At 48.2% G+C, this 15,735-nt stretch overlaps 8 protein-coding genes across 8 annotated transcripts; 3 read left to right on the top strand and 5 right to left on the bottom strand.

Moving 5' to 3' along the window:
- Positions 1 to 23: 23 nt before the first annotated feature.
- On the top strand, positions 24 to 1,197 carry LY89DRAFT_740776 (alpha/beta-hydrolase; the record flags this gene model as incomplete). The annotated part of the gene is made up of 3 exons (XM_018220627.1): positions 24 to 93; positions 146 to 272; positions 321 to 1,197. The coding sequence occupies 3 exons, from the start codon at positions 24 to 26 to the stop codon at positions 1,195 to 1,197; spliced, it is 1,074 nt and encodes a 357-aa protein (XP_018064055.1).
- Positions 1,198 to 2,715: 1,518 nt separating this feature from the next.
- LY89DRAFT_740777 (uncharacterized protein) lies at positions 2,716 to 4,477 on the top strand (the record flags this gene model as incomplete). The annotated part of the gene is made up of 2 exons (XM_018220628.1): positions 2,716 to 4,185; positions 4,235 to 4,477. The coding sequence occupies 2 exons, from the start codon at positions 2,716 to 2,718 to the stop codon at positions 4,475 to 4,477; spliced, it is 1,713 nt and encodes a 570-aa protein (XP_018064056.1).
- A 152-nt stretch (positions 4,478 to 4,629) lies between these two features.
- On the bottom strand, positions 4,630 to 5,495 carry LY89DRAFT_275941 (uncharacterized protein). Its single transcript, XM_018206412.1, has one exon. The coding sequence runs from the start codon at positions 5,369 to 5,371 to the stop codon at positions 4,871 to 4,873; it is 501 nt and encodes a 166-aa protein (XP_018064057.1). The 5' UTR covers positions 5,372 to 5,495; the 3' UTR covers positions 4,630 to 4,870.
- Positions 5,496 to 5,956: 461 nt separating this feature from the next.
- LY89DRAFT_740778 (uncharacterized protein) lies at positions 5,957 to 6,925 on the bottom strand (the record flags this gene model as incomplete). The annotated part of the gene is made up of 2 exons (XM_018220629.1): positions 5,957 to 6,739; positions 6,794 to 6,925. 2 exons carry the CDS (start codon positions 6,923 to 6,925, stop codon positions 5,957 to 5,959), a joined length of 915 nt encoding a protein of 304 aa, XP_018064058.1.
- A 1,254-nt stretch (positions 6,926 to 8,179) lies between these two features.
- Positions 8,180 to 9,651, bottom strand: LY89DRAFT_597619 (membrane dipeptidase; the record flags this gene model as incomplete). The annotated part of the gene is made up of 4 exons (XM_018209984.1): positions 8,180 to 8,425; positions 8,480 to 8,666; positions 8,713 to 9,406; positions 9,483 to 9,651. The coding sequence occupies 4 exons, from the start codon at positions 9,649 to 9,651 to the stop codon at positions 8,180 to 8,182; spliced, it is 1,296 nt and encodes a 431-aa protein (XP_018064059.1).
- Positions 9,652 to 10,003: 352 nt separating this feature from the next.
- Positions 10,004 to 10,904, bottom strand: LY89DRAFT_275990 (uncharacterized protein). Its single transcript, XM_018206413.1, has 2 exons — positions 10,439 to 10,904; positions 10,004 to 10,385 (listed from the first exon to the last, which is right to left on the bottom strand). The coding sequence occupies exons 1-2, from the start codon at positions 10,793 to 10,795 to the stop codon at positions 10,215 to 10,217; spliced, it is 528 nt and encodes a 175-aa protein (XP_018064060.1). The 5' UTR covers positions 10,796 to 10,904; the 3' UTR covers positions 10,004 to 10,214.
- Positions 10,905 to 12,548: 1,644 nt separating this feature from the next.
- Positions 12,549 to 14,205, top strand: LY89DRAFT_740780 (uncharacterized protein; the record flags this gene model as incomplete). The annotated part of the gene is made up of 5 exons (XM_018220630.1): positions 12,549 to 12,603; positions 12,651 to 12,725; positions 12,773 to 12,858; positions 12,896 to 14,058; positions 14,106 to 14,205. The coding sequence occupies 5 exons, from the start codon at positions 12,549 to 12,551 to the stop codon at positions 14,203 to 14,205; spliced, it is 1,479 nt and encodes a 492-aa protein (XP_018064061.1).
- A 469-nt stretch (positions 14,206 to 14,674) lies between these two features.
- Positions 14,675 to 15,423, bottom strand: LY89DRAFT_787980 (uncharacterized protein). Its single transcript, XM_018223123.1, has 2 exons — positions 15,053 to 15,423; positions 14,675 to 15,000 (listed from the first exon to the last, which is right to left on the bottom strand). Exons 1-2 carry the CDS (start codon positions 15,228 to 15,230, stop codon positions 14,774 to 14,776), a joined length of 405 nt encoding a protein of 134 aa, XP_018064062.1. The 5' UTR covers positions 15,231 to 15,423; the 3' UTR covers positions 14,675 to 14,773.
- Positions 15,424 to 15,735: the final 312 nt, after the last annotated feature.

A 15,735-nucleotide genomic window follows, 5' to 3' on the forward strand; every position in this document is an offset into this window, starting at 1 on the left:
ATCAGAAACGAGAGCAAACAAAGATGGCAAAGGAAAACATCAAACTATCCTTCTCCGAGAAGGTCAACTTCTTCTGGGTCCTTGCCACTGCACGTAAGTTCATTACCCTGTTCACCCCATGACCTCCAGCTGATCAGCTATCCAGCTTTCTTTGTAGGATGGGTTGGACTTCGCCATTATCTTCTTCCTCCGAAAGACTCCCCTGGGGTTGCTAGAATTGTTGCGACCACGCTCTTGAAGACGTTCTGTAGGCTGTCTCAAAGACAGATGAAGTACGTGATTCGCACGTGTTTGTTTTGCAATTACTGACTTTACCCTAGAGGAATGATCAATCTCCCCTTGACAGGCAAGGTCATTGAACAATACTGTACAAAACACGAACTCGCCCACGAAGTCGAGCATTTGCCCAACAACGCAACACTCCATTGGGTCGGATCTCGGCCAGCGAAGAGGTCCAACGTAGTTCTATACTTCCATGGAGGCGGCTACAATCTCCCAGCGAGTCCCGAACATGTCGTCTTCGCCGCGCTGTGCGCCTCGGAAGCGAACTCCTCTCTGGCCATGTTGGAATATACTCTGGCTCCTGAAGGACATTTCCCTACCCAACTGATTCAGGCCGCGGAAGCTCTGAAGCACATTCTCACTATTACTCCGCCGTCGAGAATCTTCATAGCTGGCGACTCCGCGGGAGCTCACTTGTCACTGTCCCTCCTTTCCCATATCATGCACCCCTTGCCAGGAGTTACACCGATCAAGCTATCCGAAGACCTTGGTGGCATTTGCCCCATGAGTCCGTTCCTAAGCTTCGACTACAACAAGGAGAGTTATGACTACAATGCAGAACGGGATTATCTGTCTCTGTCCCAAGTAAAGGAGTTCAATGCGAGTTTCAAGAAGCCTGGACTCACCGACGAAGAAGCGTTGAAGGATCCGGCATTGTCTCTTGGTGATGCGCCCGCTGGATGGTGGAAGAATTGCCCTGTTGACAGAGTTCTGCTTACAATGGGAGCTTGGGAAGTGTTTCTTGACGATTGCAAAGCGTTCGGGGAGAGATTGCAGAGCGAGGCGAGTCCAAAGACAATGGTCGAGGTTGTGATTGGTAGAAAGGAAGTTCATGCTCCTTGCCTACAAGATACATTCTTGAAACGAAAAGATGGAGATTCGTGGAACGCGGTAATGAATTGGATGAGCTTTTGAATGCTCTAACAGCTGTACAATTGCACGTAGTATTGATTGTATTAGGAATTGAAATGATTTTTGTACTCAACCAATAAAACCACTTTCCCTGGTTCTCGGATTCTCACCCGAAAACAAGCTTTTTATTTCCGAGGCTCAAACTCTGCGATTAAGTGTCAGCAAATCGGACTGATGAAGAGAGACTTCCAGCTTCGTTAGGACGCGTGGATTTTCTCCGTCGCGTTATAGAACAATTTAGAGCATTTTCAACTGGGCCAAGGAGATGTTGAGATTAGAAAGGAGGTGTCGTGCCGAGGTCCTCTAATTATTTTCAGGTAGCCTATCATCGCCCTTAACACGCTACACTTCGTGACGAAGCGGCGAACACAGCCCCTATTGGACAGTGGAGTTGCCTCAGGGGCGGGAGCTAGATTAGCGAATTCAGGGGACGACGGAGATTACATCTTCCCCCCCTTCATCCACTCATCCTTCTTCTCTTCTTCCACATCTTCTTCATCTCCGACGACACTTTTTAGGACTTTTTCGTCTGATGTCTTACCCCTTTTGTGCGCCATCAGATGTCACGTCAAGGGTCCAATGCACAGACCGGTTCCTGCATGTATTGACTGCCACCCCGCGAAGGATTCAGATCGTGGTGTTGAAGCTTATTTTGGAAGTTCATATCAAGCTTTATCGGTCCTTCAGACATCGTATCTTGCCTCGGTGATTAAGTCGATAGTTCGATGATCCTCCGCGATCTGAGCAGATCCAAAGTCCGACAGAGCTGACAGCATGTGGGGAAAACCATGGACTTTTGAGCTACTTCACAAACCGAGATCCCGGGACTTGGCTAGTGGCTTGCCGTTGAAAATGTCTCGGGTGAGAGAGGGAGCTCTTCTCGCATATTATTTGCTAACAATTGAATGAAGGCTTCTGTCTTGGAATTTTGCCCCGCCAAAGGCTGAGCCAACTAGAAGCAGAAACACCTCTCGAAACTCTTCACACCCCGCTGGTGCCGAATTCCGCCGCATCCTACTCGATGGCACGGTACCTGCATCATGCAAGGCATGAAAACCGTCTATTCTGTGGCATGGCAAGCTGTGCCGGTCATATGTCGGCGGTGCTATTACTAAGTGCAAGGCCATTCCTTTACCTGTCAAGAGATCGGACGAAGCGCCTACCGGTCCTCATCTGGAAGTCTAGATCCTTTGAACGATAGAGGAGACGTCACCCTGTCTTTTTTATTTGGCCAATGGCATGTTACATCTTCGATATATCCTCCCTGGCACTTCGAACCTAGCTATTCCACGATGGCTAGGCCTGAGATCGTTCTTTGGGTATATATCATCAGCCCTCGCCAAGAATGATCAGCATTCCTCAACGACATCGACAAATCTAGTCACTCACAGTCCTTTCAGAAGATCATCCCAGTAGCAAGTGTTCGGTATATATTCATCGATCTCTCAAGGATCTTGATCTTGCACTGCACGACATTCTTTTTCCTGTTAGATCACACACTCCTTTGACAGATCTGCAATCATGACGACTCTCGATGATGTCCTCGCAATACAGAAGACGAGCAATATTCTTTACCCTCCAACTATCGTCACTCCTTCCACGGAATCTAAAGTCGAAACTGATACTTCGTCTGGCACGTTAAGTATTGGTCTCTATAATTCTACGACCTCAAACACAGTGTATGCCTACATCACTGGGCTTGCAATCAACAACAACAGTGCTCTCTTCCTCCTGGAATCAGATGGGCAGACGGCATATTACCCCACCAATCCTTCCGCGAATGGCTCAGCTTTGTCGGCCAATTGTGCAATCGCTCTCGGTGCTCCTGGAACCACCGTAAATGTCACAATTCCGTTCATTGCGGGAGGTCGCATCTGGTTCTGTGTTGGCAGCACTCTTACCTTCCTCTTGAACCCCAGCACCTCAGGCCCGGGTCTCGTTGAACCATCTGTCAGCAACACTTCAGATCCAAACTACAATCTTTCCTGGGACTTCTGCGAGTTCACGTACAACAGCTCGCAGCTTTACACCAATATCAGCTACGTAGACTTTGTCTGTCTGCCCATATCCCTGACTTTAACGTCTACAACCGGCTCGACCCAGCATGTCAGCGGGATGGCATCCGATGGACTCAACACAGTCTGCAGCAATCTCATCGCTCAGAACGCCTCTGACGGAGCAGGCTGGGATCAACTCGTCATAACTAGCAATGGATCTAATCTTCGAGCTCTTTCGCCGTCGAACGGCATAGTCTTCAACCCCAACCTCTTCTCAACATACTGGACTTCCTACATTGATGCTGTCTGGGCTCAATACGTCTCCGCCCCCATTACAGTCGACACTCAAACTTCATGGGGCACCTTCACGGCCTACACATCCAACGACCGCACCTCACTTGCCTTCACCAATCTTGGCTCCTTCACTAAACCCTCTGCATCAGATATCTTCGGCGCCAATTCCGGAGCATTCGCACCACAAGCTACCAATACGGCTCAGCTACTCAACATAGGCGCACGACTCGATGCCGCGTTCAATCGTAGCACGTTGTTAATTGATGCTGATCAACCTGATAATGAGGTCGTCAGTACCTACTATCAGAACAGCATCACTAATCACTACGCGAGGATTGTTCATGCGGCAAATCTAGATGGAAGAGGATACTGTTTTCCCTACGACGATGTTGGACCAGATGGAGGGGCAGACCAAAGTGGGTTTGTGAGTGACGGAACACCGGCCAATCTGCTTGTTACTGTAGGTGGAGGCAATGCCTTTGCTCGGAGAGAGGTCCAGCAGCCGACAGGGAAGGCGATGAAGAGAAGCTTGAGTTGGGAAGACGACGTCAAGGCACTAGTGACTGTTGAAGAAGATACGGATAGAGACTTGGAGAAGGGACTACATCCGAAACTGCTGAATGAGAATGCCTCTTCTTCAGAGGCGAAGAGATTCAAGCTTCCGGCGATCGTGGAGCGATTCGTAGGCCCACAACTTGCTGTAAGTCTATTTCCTAGCTATATCTAACCCCTTTACTGACCCTTTTCAGAAGCTCCAAGCATCACCTTTTTACATGCAACGAGTCGCACGATTGATCGCGCTCATCAGCCAGCTATTACTATCCATCCTCTCTCTGTCGATACGCACTATAGTCTCTCGAGTTTTCATCGTCGTTTTCTTCTTGCTGTTCTACTTCCTCGGTCTTTTGCCACATGGCACAAATGGCGAGACGCAAAGAAGGGTTCTGGAATCGATGGCTGCGGCAAGTGGGAATGGGACGACGCTTGTATGAGGTTGTTCATATATAAAAGCCTTCGCTTCGTTGTTTATACTTGTTGGTTACGCTTTTTGTAATTATGTATTGATATGTATTAATGGCAGATTTTCAAGACTATTTCGAAGTCTATTTATTGTGCATGGCCAACCAAGGTACACGCAGGATGGTTTGGAAACACGTCCTAGATTAAAACAGGTACCGAGGTGATGAGCAACGTCAGGTTGTTCCTGTATGTTCCTTGGATAGTGACTAACTTTTAAAGGACAGCCGATAGTTCTATGGCTTCACATAGTACATTTTGACGAAAGCAAATATCACAGAAACTAAAGAGAGAATCAATCAACGCTAATAAGCTCGCCTCTTGGGCGACTAAGTGAGCCCAAGGGTTGGACACCGCAGTATAAATTACTATCTCCGGTATGCACATTGGCATGAGTGGCGTTCCTGAGCAGGTTGCACAGCATTAACGGAACTACCTGACAGATTATAACGGTCGGCAAGCGAAGAACAAAGACATTTTGCAATCGTGCTTTCAGGCGATCGGAGTATGTCTCTCCCTGGCATGCGCTTGAGTTTGCGCTGAGCTAGTAGGTCTGGCTGGGGTCTCTCGTCATTGAAAGGCTCATCTTGTATTGGACGAAATGATCCTTTTGGAAATCCAGTGACCTTTGATAGGGCTGGCATGTCTCTTGACGACAAGCTCTGTGTATCTAAAGCGGCCAAGAGTTCTGACTGAATATTTGATGTATGGGAGGGCCGCTGCGCATTCTCGACGGGCGCCTCACCTGGCTTCACGTCAGGTTCGACATTTGGGCAAATGGTCGTTGGGCGTCCTGGATTTTCGTTGGAGTTTGTCTCCAGCTTTTCCTTGTGGTTATCTAGCAGTATGGGGCGCTCGCCCTGTCGCATTGTATCACGACTCGATGAGGCAAGATTATGAAATCTGTCAGCGTTTTGAAGCTATTCTAAGGACGTCATCATTGGGCCCGGATCATACCTGATCTCTCGTCACTTCTGCTACCAATGACCTAACTTTCGCAGGCTTCCTGACTTTTGACGAGTCGGCGAAGATGTAAGCTCCTTTTGCGAAGCCACGAACTTTTTGAAGAAGGGCTTTCTGATGGCCTGACGGAGCTTCCGATTTCAACAGTTGCAGATGGCTGCATCGCTTCATGTTGCTACATACATTCGCTTGTTGAAAGGTCCACGACACGTTGTCCGCAAGCTTAGGATTGTTCTTGCGGTTGTGTCTCAAAAGTATCTCAAGTATACACGTACCAGTAGCAGCAAGATATCTGTTTCCGGGGGGAACCGAGTCCCATCCAGGGCAGAGTTCCCTCGTTGAAGATGGAACAATAACTTGCCCAAGGTTTTTGCAGAAGAGGACGATAAAAGGCGATTCTTCAGCAAAATGTGCCCATGGAGTTGAGACATTGGCTATCTTGACTGGCATTGATGACTGTCTCATAGCCACATCAACAAGCTCTGCTCCAATTATCGACTCTGGTGCAACGTCGTGGCGTCCTCGTAGATTTTACGAAGTTGATCGCAAACATAGCGGAAGTGGTAACACATTTCTTTGACCGCCTTCGAAACTCTCTTTATCGAAAGTTGTAGATTGCAAGGCGCCTCTCTATTGACGCCTACGGAAGTGAGCTGGGTAGCTTCAGGTATATCTTCAATCTCCAAAAATCGCGTTAGTGTTTTGAAAGCAGCTTGACCCGCATCGTGTGCCTGTGAGGACAGTAATTCGGAGGGCAGAACCTCGAAACACTGTAGTTGCCTCAGGAGAAATATCTGTAATAGATATAAGAGCATAACGCTCTGAGGGATTAACCATCCAATATCGTCATCATCGTCCCATACAATGACATGATTTCTAACGCCGTTACGAATGTCAATCATTGCGGCATCCTTGTCCAAGGGTTCAATGCCAGATATCCCGGAAGGAACTGCCGATCGAGTTCCTGAGATAGTGGCCGATAGAGCTGCGATACCGTGTATTCCAAATCCTATTCCCCCGCCGTAGCTTTTTAAGCATCTCGTAGGTTGATTGTGGGGGGCCCCAGAAATATCTACATTCAACGCGAAACAGTCCCGTGTCCCAAGGAGGATGTGTGCTTCATTCGTCCACCCCAAAAATACTCGCGTGGTGGCTAGCTTCTCGGAATCAAGTTCCCTGTACCAGTCCTTGTGAGTCCTCATTACCATACGAGGAAGGACGAACTCTGGCGCCTCCTCTCCGGAATGAGACGTTGGTGTCTTCAATTCCATGTGCTACTGAATTGCATCATCTCCTGGCAGTCTCTTAACCGGGTATAGCAAAGTTACCAAGCCGTCAAGGACTAGGCCTCCTTCAACTTCCACAAATGCTTGAGACTGTGCTAGACCGGCTAAATCCGGAAATGATATCTCCAAACCTCTCCCTTCACCACGAAGGGAAATCGGAAATCCACTAGCCATGACTGCACTTTTAAAGAGTGGGCACCAGCATGAACTCAAACCAACAACAGTATCCAGAATATGCGGAGATAGTGATATTTGCCACGGTGTTGCACCATCATTATTACCGGCAACGATAGTACGCGAGGCTGATATACCATTATGGGTTGATTGTCGAAGCGCGGCGCACAGCCAAGAAAAAGCTGCGGCGATCTGACATTGTTCTTCGTACGTCGCCGTTGATTTTACATAGGCTATGGATTGGTCCTTGTCCCGAGAATCACCCCCTTCAAAACACATCTCGAGCAAAACCTTATCTGTTGAAATGGAAACTGCACCACACTCATTAGCTATTGATCATTTCTACATTGTTATGTTCGTCTCCACCTTGTTCGGAAGATCCCAGTAGTTTTTCTACAGCTTCCAGAAGAAAAGGCCCAAGGACTGGCCAGTGAGATGTGAGGTAGTGGCGACAGGAAGTTTCCTGAGCATTGATTAGATCGCCCTCCCGAACTGAACTCATCTCGCCAGTTATTGTAAGAACACCACCCAGCTGTTGTCCTCCAGGAAAGTTCTTTCGAATAAAACCAGGTACTTCCCACTTAATTTGATATAATAGCTGATGGGGAGATTGTCGTGAATGTGACAGGGGCCAAGCATTTAGCATAGCTTTCCGTACAGGATCAGGGTGTACAAATAGTCTGAAGCTATCTTTGAGAACCGCAAGAGCATCGGAATTGTGCAAGAAGCTTTCCAGGTTTTCATAATGAGTCCCTTTATCAATTAGCCCAACCGGCAACTCTTCCTCCTCAGCTAGGTTTTCCCGACCACAACATCTTCAACGATATCTTGCGGAGGAGCCCAAGACTCTGTGTGGATGATCTCATCAGTCTGTGGAACCACCTTAGTTCCAAAAGAGTGTGCGGTATCTCTTGCAAGGTGCTTTACGTAGCGCGCAGCTGCCTTTTCGTCGGAGGTAGAAGCTTGATTGCGAAGGCGAGCGGAATAGAGTAACAGGGATTTTCTAAGGTTATTCTCACACCGGTCGGGTGTCGTTTTTTACATCCCATCCCGAATTAGGCCCTGTAGTTCGTAATCAAGCCATGAAAGCGATAAAAGTTTCTCGCTATTGTTGAAATCCTTCGGGATAGGATATGAAGACAGTCCAGTGGCGGAAGTGGACGCGACAGAGATGAGTGACTGGTTAGCGCTACTAAGTGAATCCACTGAAGATGACGGCGATACGTTCCAAACACGCAGGTTCTACCGCTTTTATCACAATTCATCATGCTTCGGTCGCTTGTTGACCAAATCCCTTACCTCGTACGGCAGATAAGCTTGCTCTGGACCTCCCCAATTTGCAGGCAAGTCTGGCCTCTTCTCCCAAATAGCTGTAGATGGAATTTCAGCTTTCAACTGTTCCTTCACAACATCAACTTGTTCCATCACCCTCATAAGATTCTCACCCATGACACCATACAGCTCAGTGTCGTTCCAGCCTCGAGATAAGAGTTCCACAATCTATAGGAAATTAGTTTGAAGTGTTCAGGAAAGGAAGAAGAATTGGCAGCTTACCAAGTTAGGATACTTGCTTGCATCTTCCAATCCAATAACTCCTGCATACATCCCATCGAAATCGGAAGCAATACCGACATGGTTCCTTCCTACAATCGAGGCAATATGTTCAATATGATCCGCAACTCTCGACACATTCGCAGTTTCTGGAGTCGGTCCAATAAACACAGGATAGAACACGGAGAGACTGCAAACGAATCAGCAATTTGAATTTTGTCGACTCAGACACTCACATAATCCCCGGATTCTTGCCTTCACCATCCCCAATCAGACTCAAAATGTCATCCGGCACATTCCTCGGATGATCTTGCAGCGCCCTGGCCCCAGCATGCGTCCAAACAACAGGCGCTTTCGACAACTGGATGGCATCTCTCATGGTCTGATCAGAAGTATGACTCAAATCAACCATAACGCCCAACCTATTCAACTCCCTCACCAACTCCTTCCCAAATTCCGTCAAGCCTGGACCATGATTAGAAGCCTCCATAGGCCCACCGCCTCCATTCGACGCCGCAAAGGAAGTATGACACGTATGCGTCAACGTCAAATACTTAACCCCCATCTCAGCAAACAACCTCACAGTCGACAACGAATTGCCCAGAAAATGCGTCCCTTCCATCCCAATCAGACTAGCAATCTTGCCAGCATGGAAAGCAGACTTGATATCCTTGCTCGCATGCGCATACTGCAAATGCTCCGGATGCTGCTCAATCATCCGTTTAATGATATCCAGCACTTCAAGCGAGTCTCGGAGTCCCTCAGTCATGCCGAGGAAGTTGGGACCGTAGTCCGCGCCGACGAAATCTGCGCACGGCGCCCAGACGGTGAAGAATGCGCCGCCGAGGTGCCCGGTGCGCATTTTGGGGATGTCGACGTGGCCTGGGAGTGATGTTGCTAGGTTGGGGAGAACGGAGAGGGGGTTGCGGTCTAGGGCGGCGTTAGCGAGGAGGGGAAAGGGGGGTAAGGTGATACGGTGCGGAGGAAAGAGGGTTGTGTAACGTACCTAGACCGCGGATTATCTGGGGGAGGTCGACGTGTGTGTCGATTAGGGGACTTTCGGACATCAGTTTGATGGCTTTGGCGTAGAGGGCATCTGTGTCGGTGTCTGCGAGAGTGAGTGTTGGGCGATGGCTCAACGCCAATGCAGCGATGAGAGTTGTTAGTCCCTTCATTGTGCTTCGTTTAACGATCGATGTAGATATTTCTTAGATTATCCAAAGAAAGATAAACATGAAGTCACACAATTATATACTTTCTAGACAGCCGATATCCGAAAGTGGGATTATGGGGGTGCTAAGAGAAGTGATTGGATGAGAGGACTTGAATCAAATGTCAGACTTGGCATTGAACTTTCGTCCCATTTCTAGAAGCTGTTCGTTAATGAAAAGGAAAGATAGGGAGACAACTGAGGGAAAGCTTCTCCATAATACAAGATCGACACGGCAATGCAGAATGTAAAGTACTAGGCCTATATATCCCACTAACTTCACACCACTTCCACCAAATCTACTTGGCAGAATGCCCGGGATTTTTAATCAAGCAGTAATGAGAATCATGGCGCTGATTGAGATCATTTTTTGATCTCGTCGAAGGCCTTCTACCCCTTCCTCATTTCTGATTACAGAATCCAATCTGTGGCCCTAGGCTTTGACGCTTGCAATAGTGATACAAAAAAGGCTAGGACTTTGACGATTAGGACCATTCCCGGTAAAGTGCTCTTCACAGATGACATTCACTACTTTAGCGTTGTTGAAAGCTTGTCACTTGAAGTTGAGGCAGTAGGTGAAGTGAGAAGGCAGGCGCATGCGGAGCTAATCCTGCTTGGTGGGATGGTAGCAAGATATGAAGGTGCTGTAATGACAGTGCTGGACAGTTGTGCAGTTGAAGTTGGCGAGGCACAAGGACCCTAAGATTATGATTTAGCCATCTTCTCAATTCTGTTCAACAGTTGGCACCTACTAGAAGATAATTCGGGCAACTTTTATCGTACGAAAAGTAGCCAGATCCTAGAGATAACTCAACATTTCCAGAAACACTTGTCGAGAAGAGATTGCAGTAACGAGATCCATTGAGTTGAACCTGAAACGACATGCAATTCCAATCTGCTAAGCATGACAGGTGGCAGTGGACTGGTGTCTTGTTGAAGATTTGAATGATGAGATACGAATCAAATCCATACGATTCGAGGCCGCATGATAGGGAAGTGTTCGAAGCCTGGTTTTCACAGACCGTTGAGGTCGCAGTCGAGGTCAGTCCGGGCAATTGCGATATCTGTGATACATTCGAGAGTGGTGGACTTGTAACGGCAGGTTGCATGTAAGATGAGCAGAAAGAGTTCGCTCCTCCACTCGTGCTATGTCAATGTCATGTGCAGGTAAAATAGAAAGCCTGGACCTACTGGTTTCGCAAAGCTCGAAGAACATCATCTGAATTGCAAACTGATTATCGGTAAGTCTCAATGCCAGCTCAAGGCGTGTGACATTGCTCACTTAGAGGTTTAGAGGAGGGTGGAGATCCAGGGAGAACACCATTTGATGGATTTAATGTAGCATGACAAGAAAGGACTAAAGCTGCAATTGTAGCAGAAAAAAACACGAACTTCATGATGAGAAAAGTTACAGCATCCTTGGTTGGAACAGAGTCATACGCTCAAGACGAACACTTGCCTTTATATCGCCAACTGAGCATCAGGTTCTCCATGATGCTCGCCAACTAATATCTGCTCAATCTGCCGTATAGTACTTTGTGTTTTACAACTTCTCGTAGACACGCTCAAAGTAACTAGGTCCGAGATGGTAAGCCTCAATCGATAGCTTGGTGTAATGATAGTATTCTTAGAACGGCGAAACAGCGAGTACCACAATGTGCTGCAGGGGAAACTTTCCGGTAACACTGCAACACGACGAAGGACAAGAACAGCATAGGAACGTACGTGATGGAAATTGCATCATAGAATGACATAGATCAGATGAAACGAAGCTCAGCTGTGGAAATGGACAGACTGGCATACTAATATATGCACTTTATGCCACCTGCCACTCCACGAACATGACGGAAGATACAAGATCGGACATGTTGATAAGGTGCTCCCGCTTTGCTCCTTATCAAGTCTAGATCTCAAACTGATCACTTGAGGAGTAAGGGCTATTGCAATGGCTACTAGTACTTGGAAGTGCTGCAAGGGAAAGAAAGCGGTAGCGGTGTTGCTGGAGATGATACGAGCGCTAAATCTAGAGCATCTAGCGTGTACCCCGCCTACAGCTGTCCCTCCAAATTCAGCCGGGTGGCGCTCAAAAGTCTCGCCGAGACCTCGAACTTCAGCAGAAGAAACGAAGCCTAACAATTCAACCAACAACTCCACGAGTGACATTTATCCCGCGGTCAGGATAGCGGGACGATACTAAATTCCATCACATCAGACCACGCCCGCGGGCACTCTCGCATCGAGGCGTTGAACCTCCTGCGGCATCGTCGATCCATTTCCAGCTCTCCCAGACCTCACCAAATCTCGATCATACCCCGCCGATACAGCTTCAGTCTGCCCCAATCCCCTCCTCGGCAGCATCTGCGGCACATAGGGCTGCGCAGCCAAGGAGGACATACAGTGTCTTCACCGTGTTACGTACCACAACACTCTCCCCACCCACCGCCAATCAGCGAGATACCGCGGGGAACATTTGGAAGAGACAAGGCTAGCCGCAGAGGCGACGGCTCTGTACCGATTCACCGTGCAAAGTAATATATGCACCCCATCTTCTGGCCACCCTCCACTGGACGCCTCTCCTGCCGCATACATTGACCTCATAAGCTCGGTGCTTCTCGCGGTCACAGCTCATTGGCAAGGGTTTGCATGTTGGACCAAGAGGGTGGGAGTGAAGCCTGACCTGCGAAACCTGCAGGAAAGCGGCAGCTTACGGGAGTCCACTACATACATACCACAATTCAAGACCCAGGACACATCTCGAGATCTCCTTCCGAAGAGCCGACACACTCGAAAGTTACATCCCACAGTAGTGACCATCTGCGACGGCACTCTGATGATCACGGCAGATTCAACGCGGCTATCAACATGTCTACCTCGAGCGCAAGGACGTCTGTCTCTTCTACAGAGCTGACGGGAGCAGGTACGTGTGTCGTACCAGTTGGATTTCATATGCTGATCAATTGACAGCAAAATTGGAGGAGGTGACGAGACTTATGGACAAGCTGGCATCGGACCTGCAGCATATCAACCTTCTACCACATCGTAAGCTATATCCGTAGCTAACAAGGTTCCGCCATTGACATCATTAGAACGAGATGCTTTGCTGGAACAAGTCAAAGTCTATGGACGTGATCCTAATAACTCGGACCCAATATTCACCAAGGAAGCAGGTCGTGTGCTCCAATCATGCCGAGAGATGCTAACGTGAACAGGGCATTGAGACATTAACCCGACATGCCTTCAACAGTCCCTCTTTAACAACTTCACGAAATGCCCTACGATGTCTGGCGAACGCGCTCCTCCTTCGAGAAAAGACGAGACAGATATTCGTGGACTTGGGATACGAGCAGAAGGCTTGCAATAAGTTGAAGAACGACAGTAGGGATGACGAGTTTCTGGTCTCGCGCATAATCTTCCTCACAACCTATGGCACGAAAATCGACATCGAAAAGCTCATTGACCAATACCACCTGGCGGAGAATATCTGCTTGAACATCAGCAGACATGCGAAACAATTCGTCACCAAGCAGAAGAAGGTCAGGGAATTGGATCCAATGGAAGATATGGCCTTGATCGAGACACTGAAGCTTATGTTCAATCTTACACACTTCTGTCCGCAACGAGCTGCAGCCTTCTCTCCTGCCCTCCAAAGCCTGATCATCATCATGACAAAACGAGCAATCTCGAGCAGCAAGCCTCTTGAACCTCCGATCGGCCCTCTGGTTAATTCATTATTGAATATTGATCTAGAAAACAAAGACAACAAGTCGACCCTCTATCCCAAAGCCACCCCAACCATCACTGTGGACCGATTGATTGAGATATTAGACAAGAGCATACGAGCGTACCAGGACGAGGAGCTGGAGCAGAATGTCTCGCCGCTCCTGACATTGCTACGAAAAGTGTACGAGATTGCACCAAAGGAAGTCCAGGAGCATACCCAACGAGCACTTCTACCATCAGCGGAGGACAGGAAGCAAATTCTTGGAAGAGGAACTACACTACCATCACGTCTTCTCCGACTCTCAAGTAACCCTACCACACCGCAGGTTCGAGAATCTATATCATCTCTCCTCTTCGAGTTGTCTGGCAAAGACGCCAAGATCTTTGTGCAGAATGTTGGATATGGATTTGCGTCTGGTTTCCTCTTCCAACACAATGTCCCAGTACCGGAGAATGCGTTAGAGGCGTGGAGTACCAGTGATAGCGATAGTACACATGCTCGAGCAAGTCAGGATTCGAAGCAAGGTCTTCTTGGCAAGATTAATCCTGTCACTGGACAATTCTTAGAAAACGAGACCAACGTGGAGATGCCGGAGATGACCCAGGATGAGAAGGAGCGAGAAGCCGAGAAATTGTTTGTCCTATTCGAGAGGTATGCTATTGTACGTCTGTTGGTTGACCATACTAACTTATTCCAAGACTCAAGAAGACTGGTATTATGAACGTGAAGAATCCAGTTGAAACAGCTCTCAACGAGGGTCGCTTTCTCGAGCTTGAGGATGATGCAGAGTCCGAATGACCAGTCAATTCTCAGCACATATGGCGTGGTATTCTCTCAGGCAAAATGTGGGCGGTCATACATCTCGGCATCTTGAGCATTGGAGAAGGCGTTGTTATGGGTGTTCGGTATTTGAAAATGGTGGAGTTCATATCCAAGTCAGCATCACTGCGTTATGGAGGACATCTGAATTGGAGATTCCTTCTCATTGAATGTTCGGATTATACCTGATCATTACCTCTTTCCATTTTCATGCAAGTGCAGATTCAGAGGAGGGTGAGTATAACTCTCAATGTTCTCATGACAAAGGCACTATATGCAATACGTTTTGCTAAGCCGCGAATATTCCATAAGTCTCTAATCTCCCCATTTCACGTTGCATCTCTTTTCCTTCTGCCATAAAAACTGCCTACTCGCTGGTACAAGCTTGCTCGTATCCCGCAGTGCACGAGACCCAACAATCAGCCTCCTATACCGATTCCCACCCGCCCTCCAACTCTCATCCGCACCACTACGTCGGTCTACATTTTGTCGCAGCACAATACCCACTACAGCAATCCAACAAATAGCAACCCCCAATATTCGAACATCACTCGCACTGCGCATAAACCGGCAAACACGTGCCATTCGATGCCGTCGGCTCACACGCCACATAACTAATAGTCGCCGGAGGACCAACCGCGATCTCGTTCCCGTTGCCTATAGAAGTGAGGACGGGGTTCTCGGCAGTTCCGGCTGGAAGGTCGTAGTAGAAATTGCAACCCCAGAGCGCGGAGAAGGTCCCAGGGTCGATGAGAGAGACGCTTAGAGCGTTGTCTAGGTGGGTGGTGTTAGTCAGGCTTGAAGCTGGGAGGGGAAAGGGACGAACTTGTGGGGTAAGTTGATCCGTCGGCTGGGAAGGAGAGTTCGTAGCTGGCTGGTCCGCCGTAGAAGGTGAATGTCAGTTGTTCGTAGACGAAGTCTCGCTTTGCGCTCATTTCTGGCCCAAGTGGAGAGGAGGAGGCGATACCGAGGATGGTGACGAGGGGTAGGAGTGTGAATCTCATTTTATTGGTTGTTTGCTGTTTGCTGTTTGCTGTTTGCTTTTTGCTCTGTTTACTGCAAGTTTTATGGCTGATCGTGGGATACTTTTCAAGGCGCGGGAGAGGATCATTATATAGTTCTTGATAGGCTTGGAGATGGAATGCTGAGCAGTAGCTTACTTAGTGATGAGCACAAGTAGTACTTGATTTTAGCTGGCATCTCCGGCTTCTTGCAGACACGAAGCTCTCCTGATTGACTCTTCAGCCTGAATGTTGAAAGATGTCTTACCAAGTGCTGCAGAGCTCGTGTTGAGCCGTTTCTGTGATGGTTGAGAATTTTGAGATTGGTCACATGGGAGGCATACGAGTTTGTGTAATTGTGGCGGGTAGGGCTGAAATATCGAGGCGTACTGTGCGATTGCAAGATGAAATGCCAATTGGACAGTAGGATTTGAGTGAGCTGCTGTGATGTTGACAGCCGTTTCGTGGCGCTACTATTGTTGAAGTGGTTCGAGTGAGATGATGGTGG

Source organism: Mollisia scopiformis (genome assembly GCF_001500285.1).
Source record: "Mollisia scopiformis unplaced genomic scaffold LY89scaffold_28, whole genome shotgun sequence".
Classification (NCBI taxonomy): Eukaryota; Fungi; Ascomycota; class Leotiomycetes; order Helotiales; family Mollisiaceae; genus Mollisia; species Mollisia scopiformis.

Bases quoted from the DNA above. Each gene is read 5' to 3' on its own strand.
- LY89DRAFT_787980 (XM_018223123.1), bottom strand. From the start codon at position 15,230: ATGAGATTCACACTCCTACCCCTCGTCACCATCCTCGGTATCGCCTCC. The intron at 15,001-15,052 runs GTTCGTCCCTTT...CCACCCACCTAG, and splicing joins CGGATCAACTTACCCCACAA to ACAACGCTCTAAGCGTCTCT.
- LY89DRAFT_275990 (XM_018206413.1), bottom strand. From the start codon at position 10,795: ATGCAACCTGCCGTTACAAGTCCACCACTCTCGAATGTATCACAGATA. The intron at 10,386-10,438 runs GTAGGTGCCAAC...TCATAATCTTAG, and splicing joins GTTGCCCGAATTATCTTCTA to GGTCCTTGTGCCTCGCCAAC.
- LY89DRAFT_275941 (XM_018206412.1), bottom strand. From the start codon at position 5,371: ATGCGACAGGGCGAGCGCCCCATACTGCTAGATAACCACAAGGAAAAG.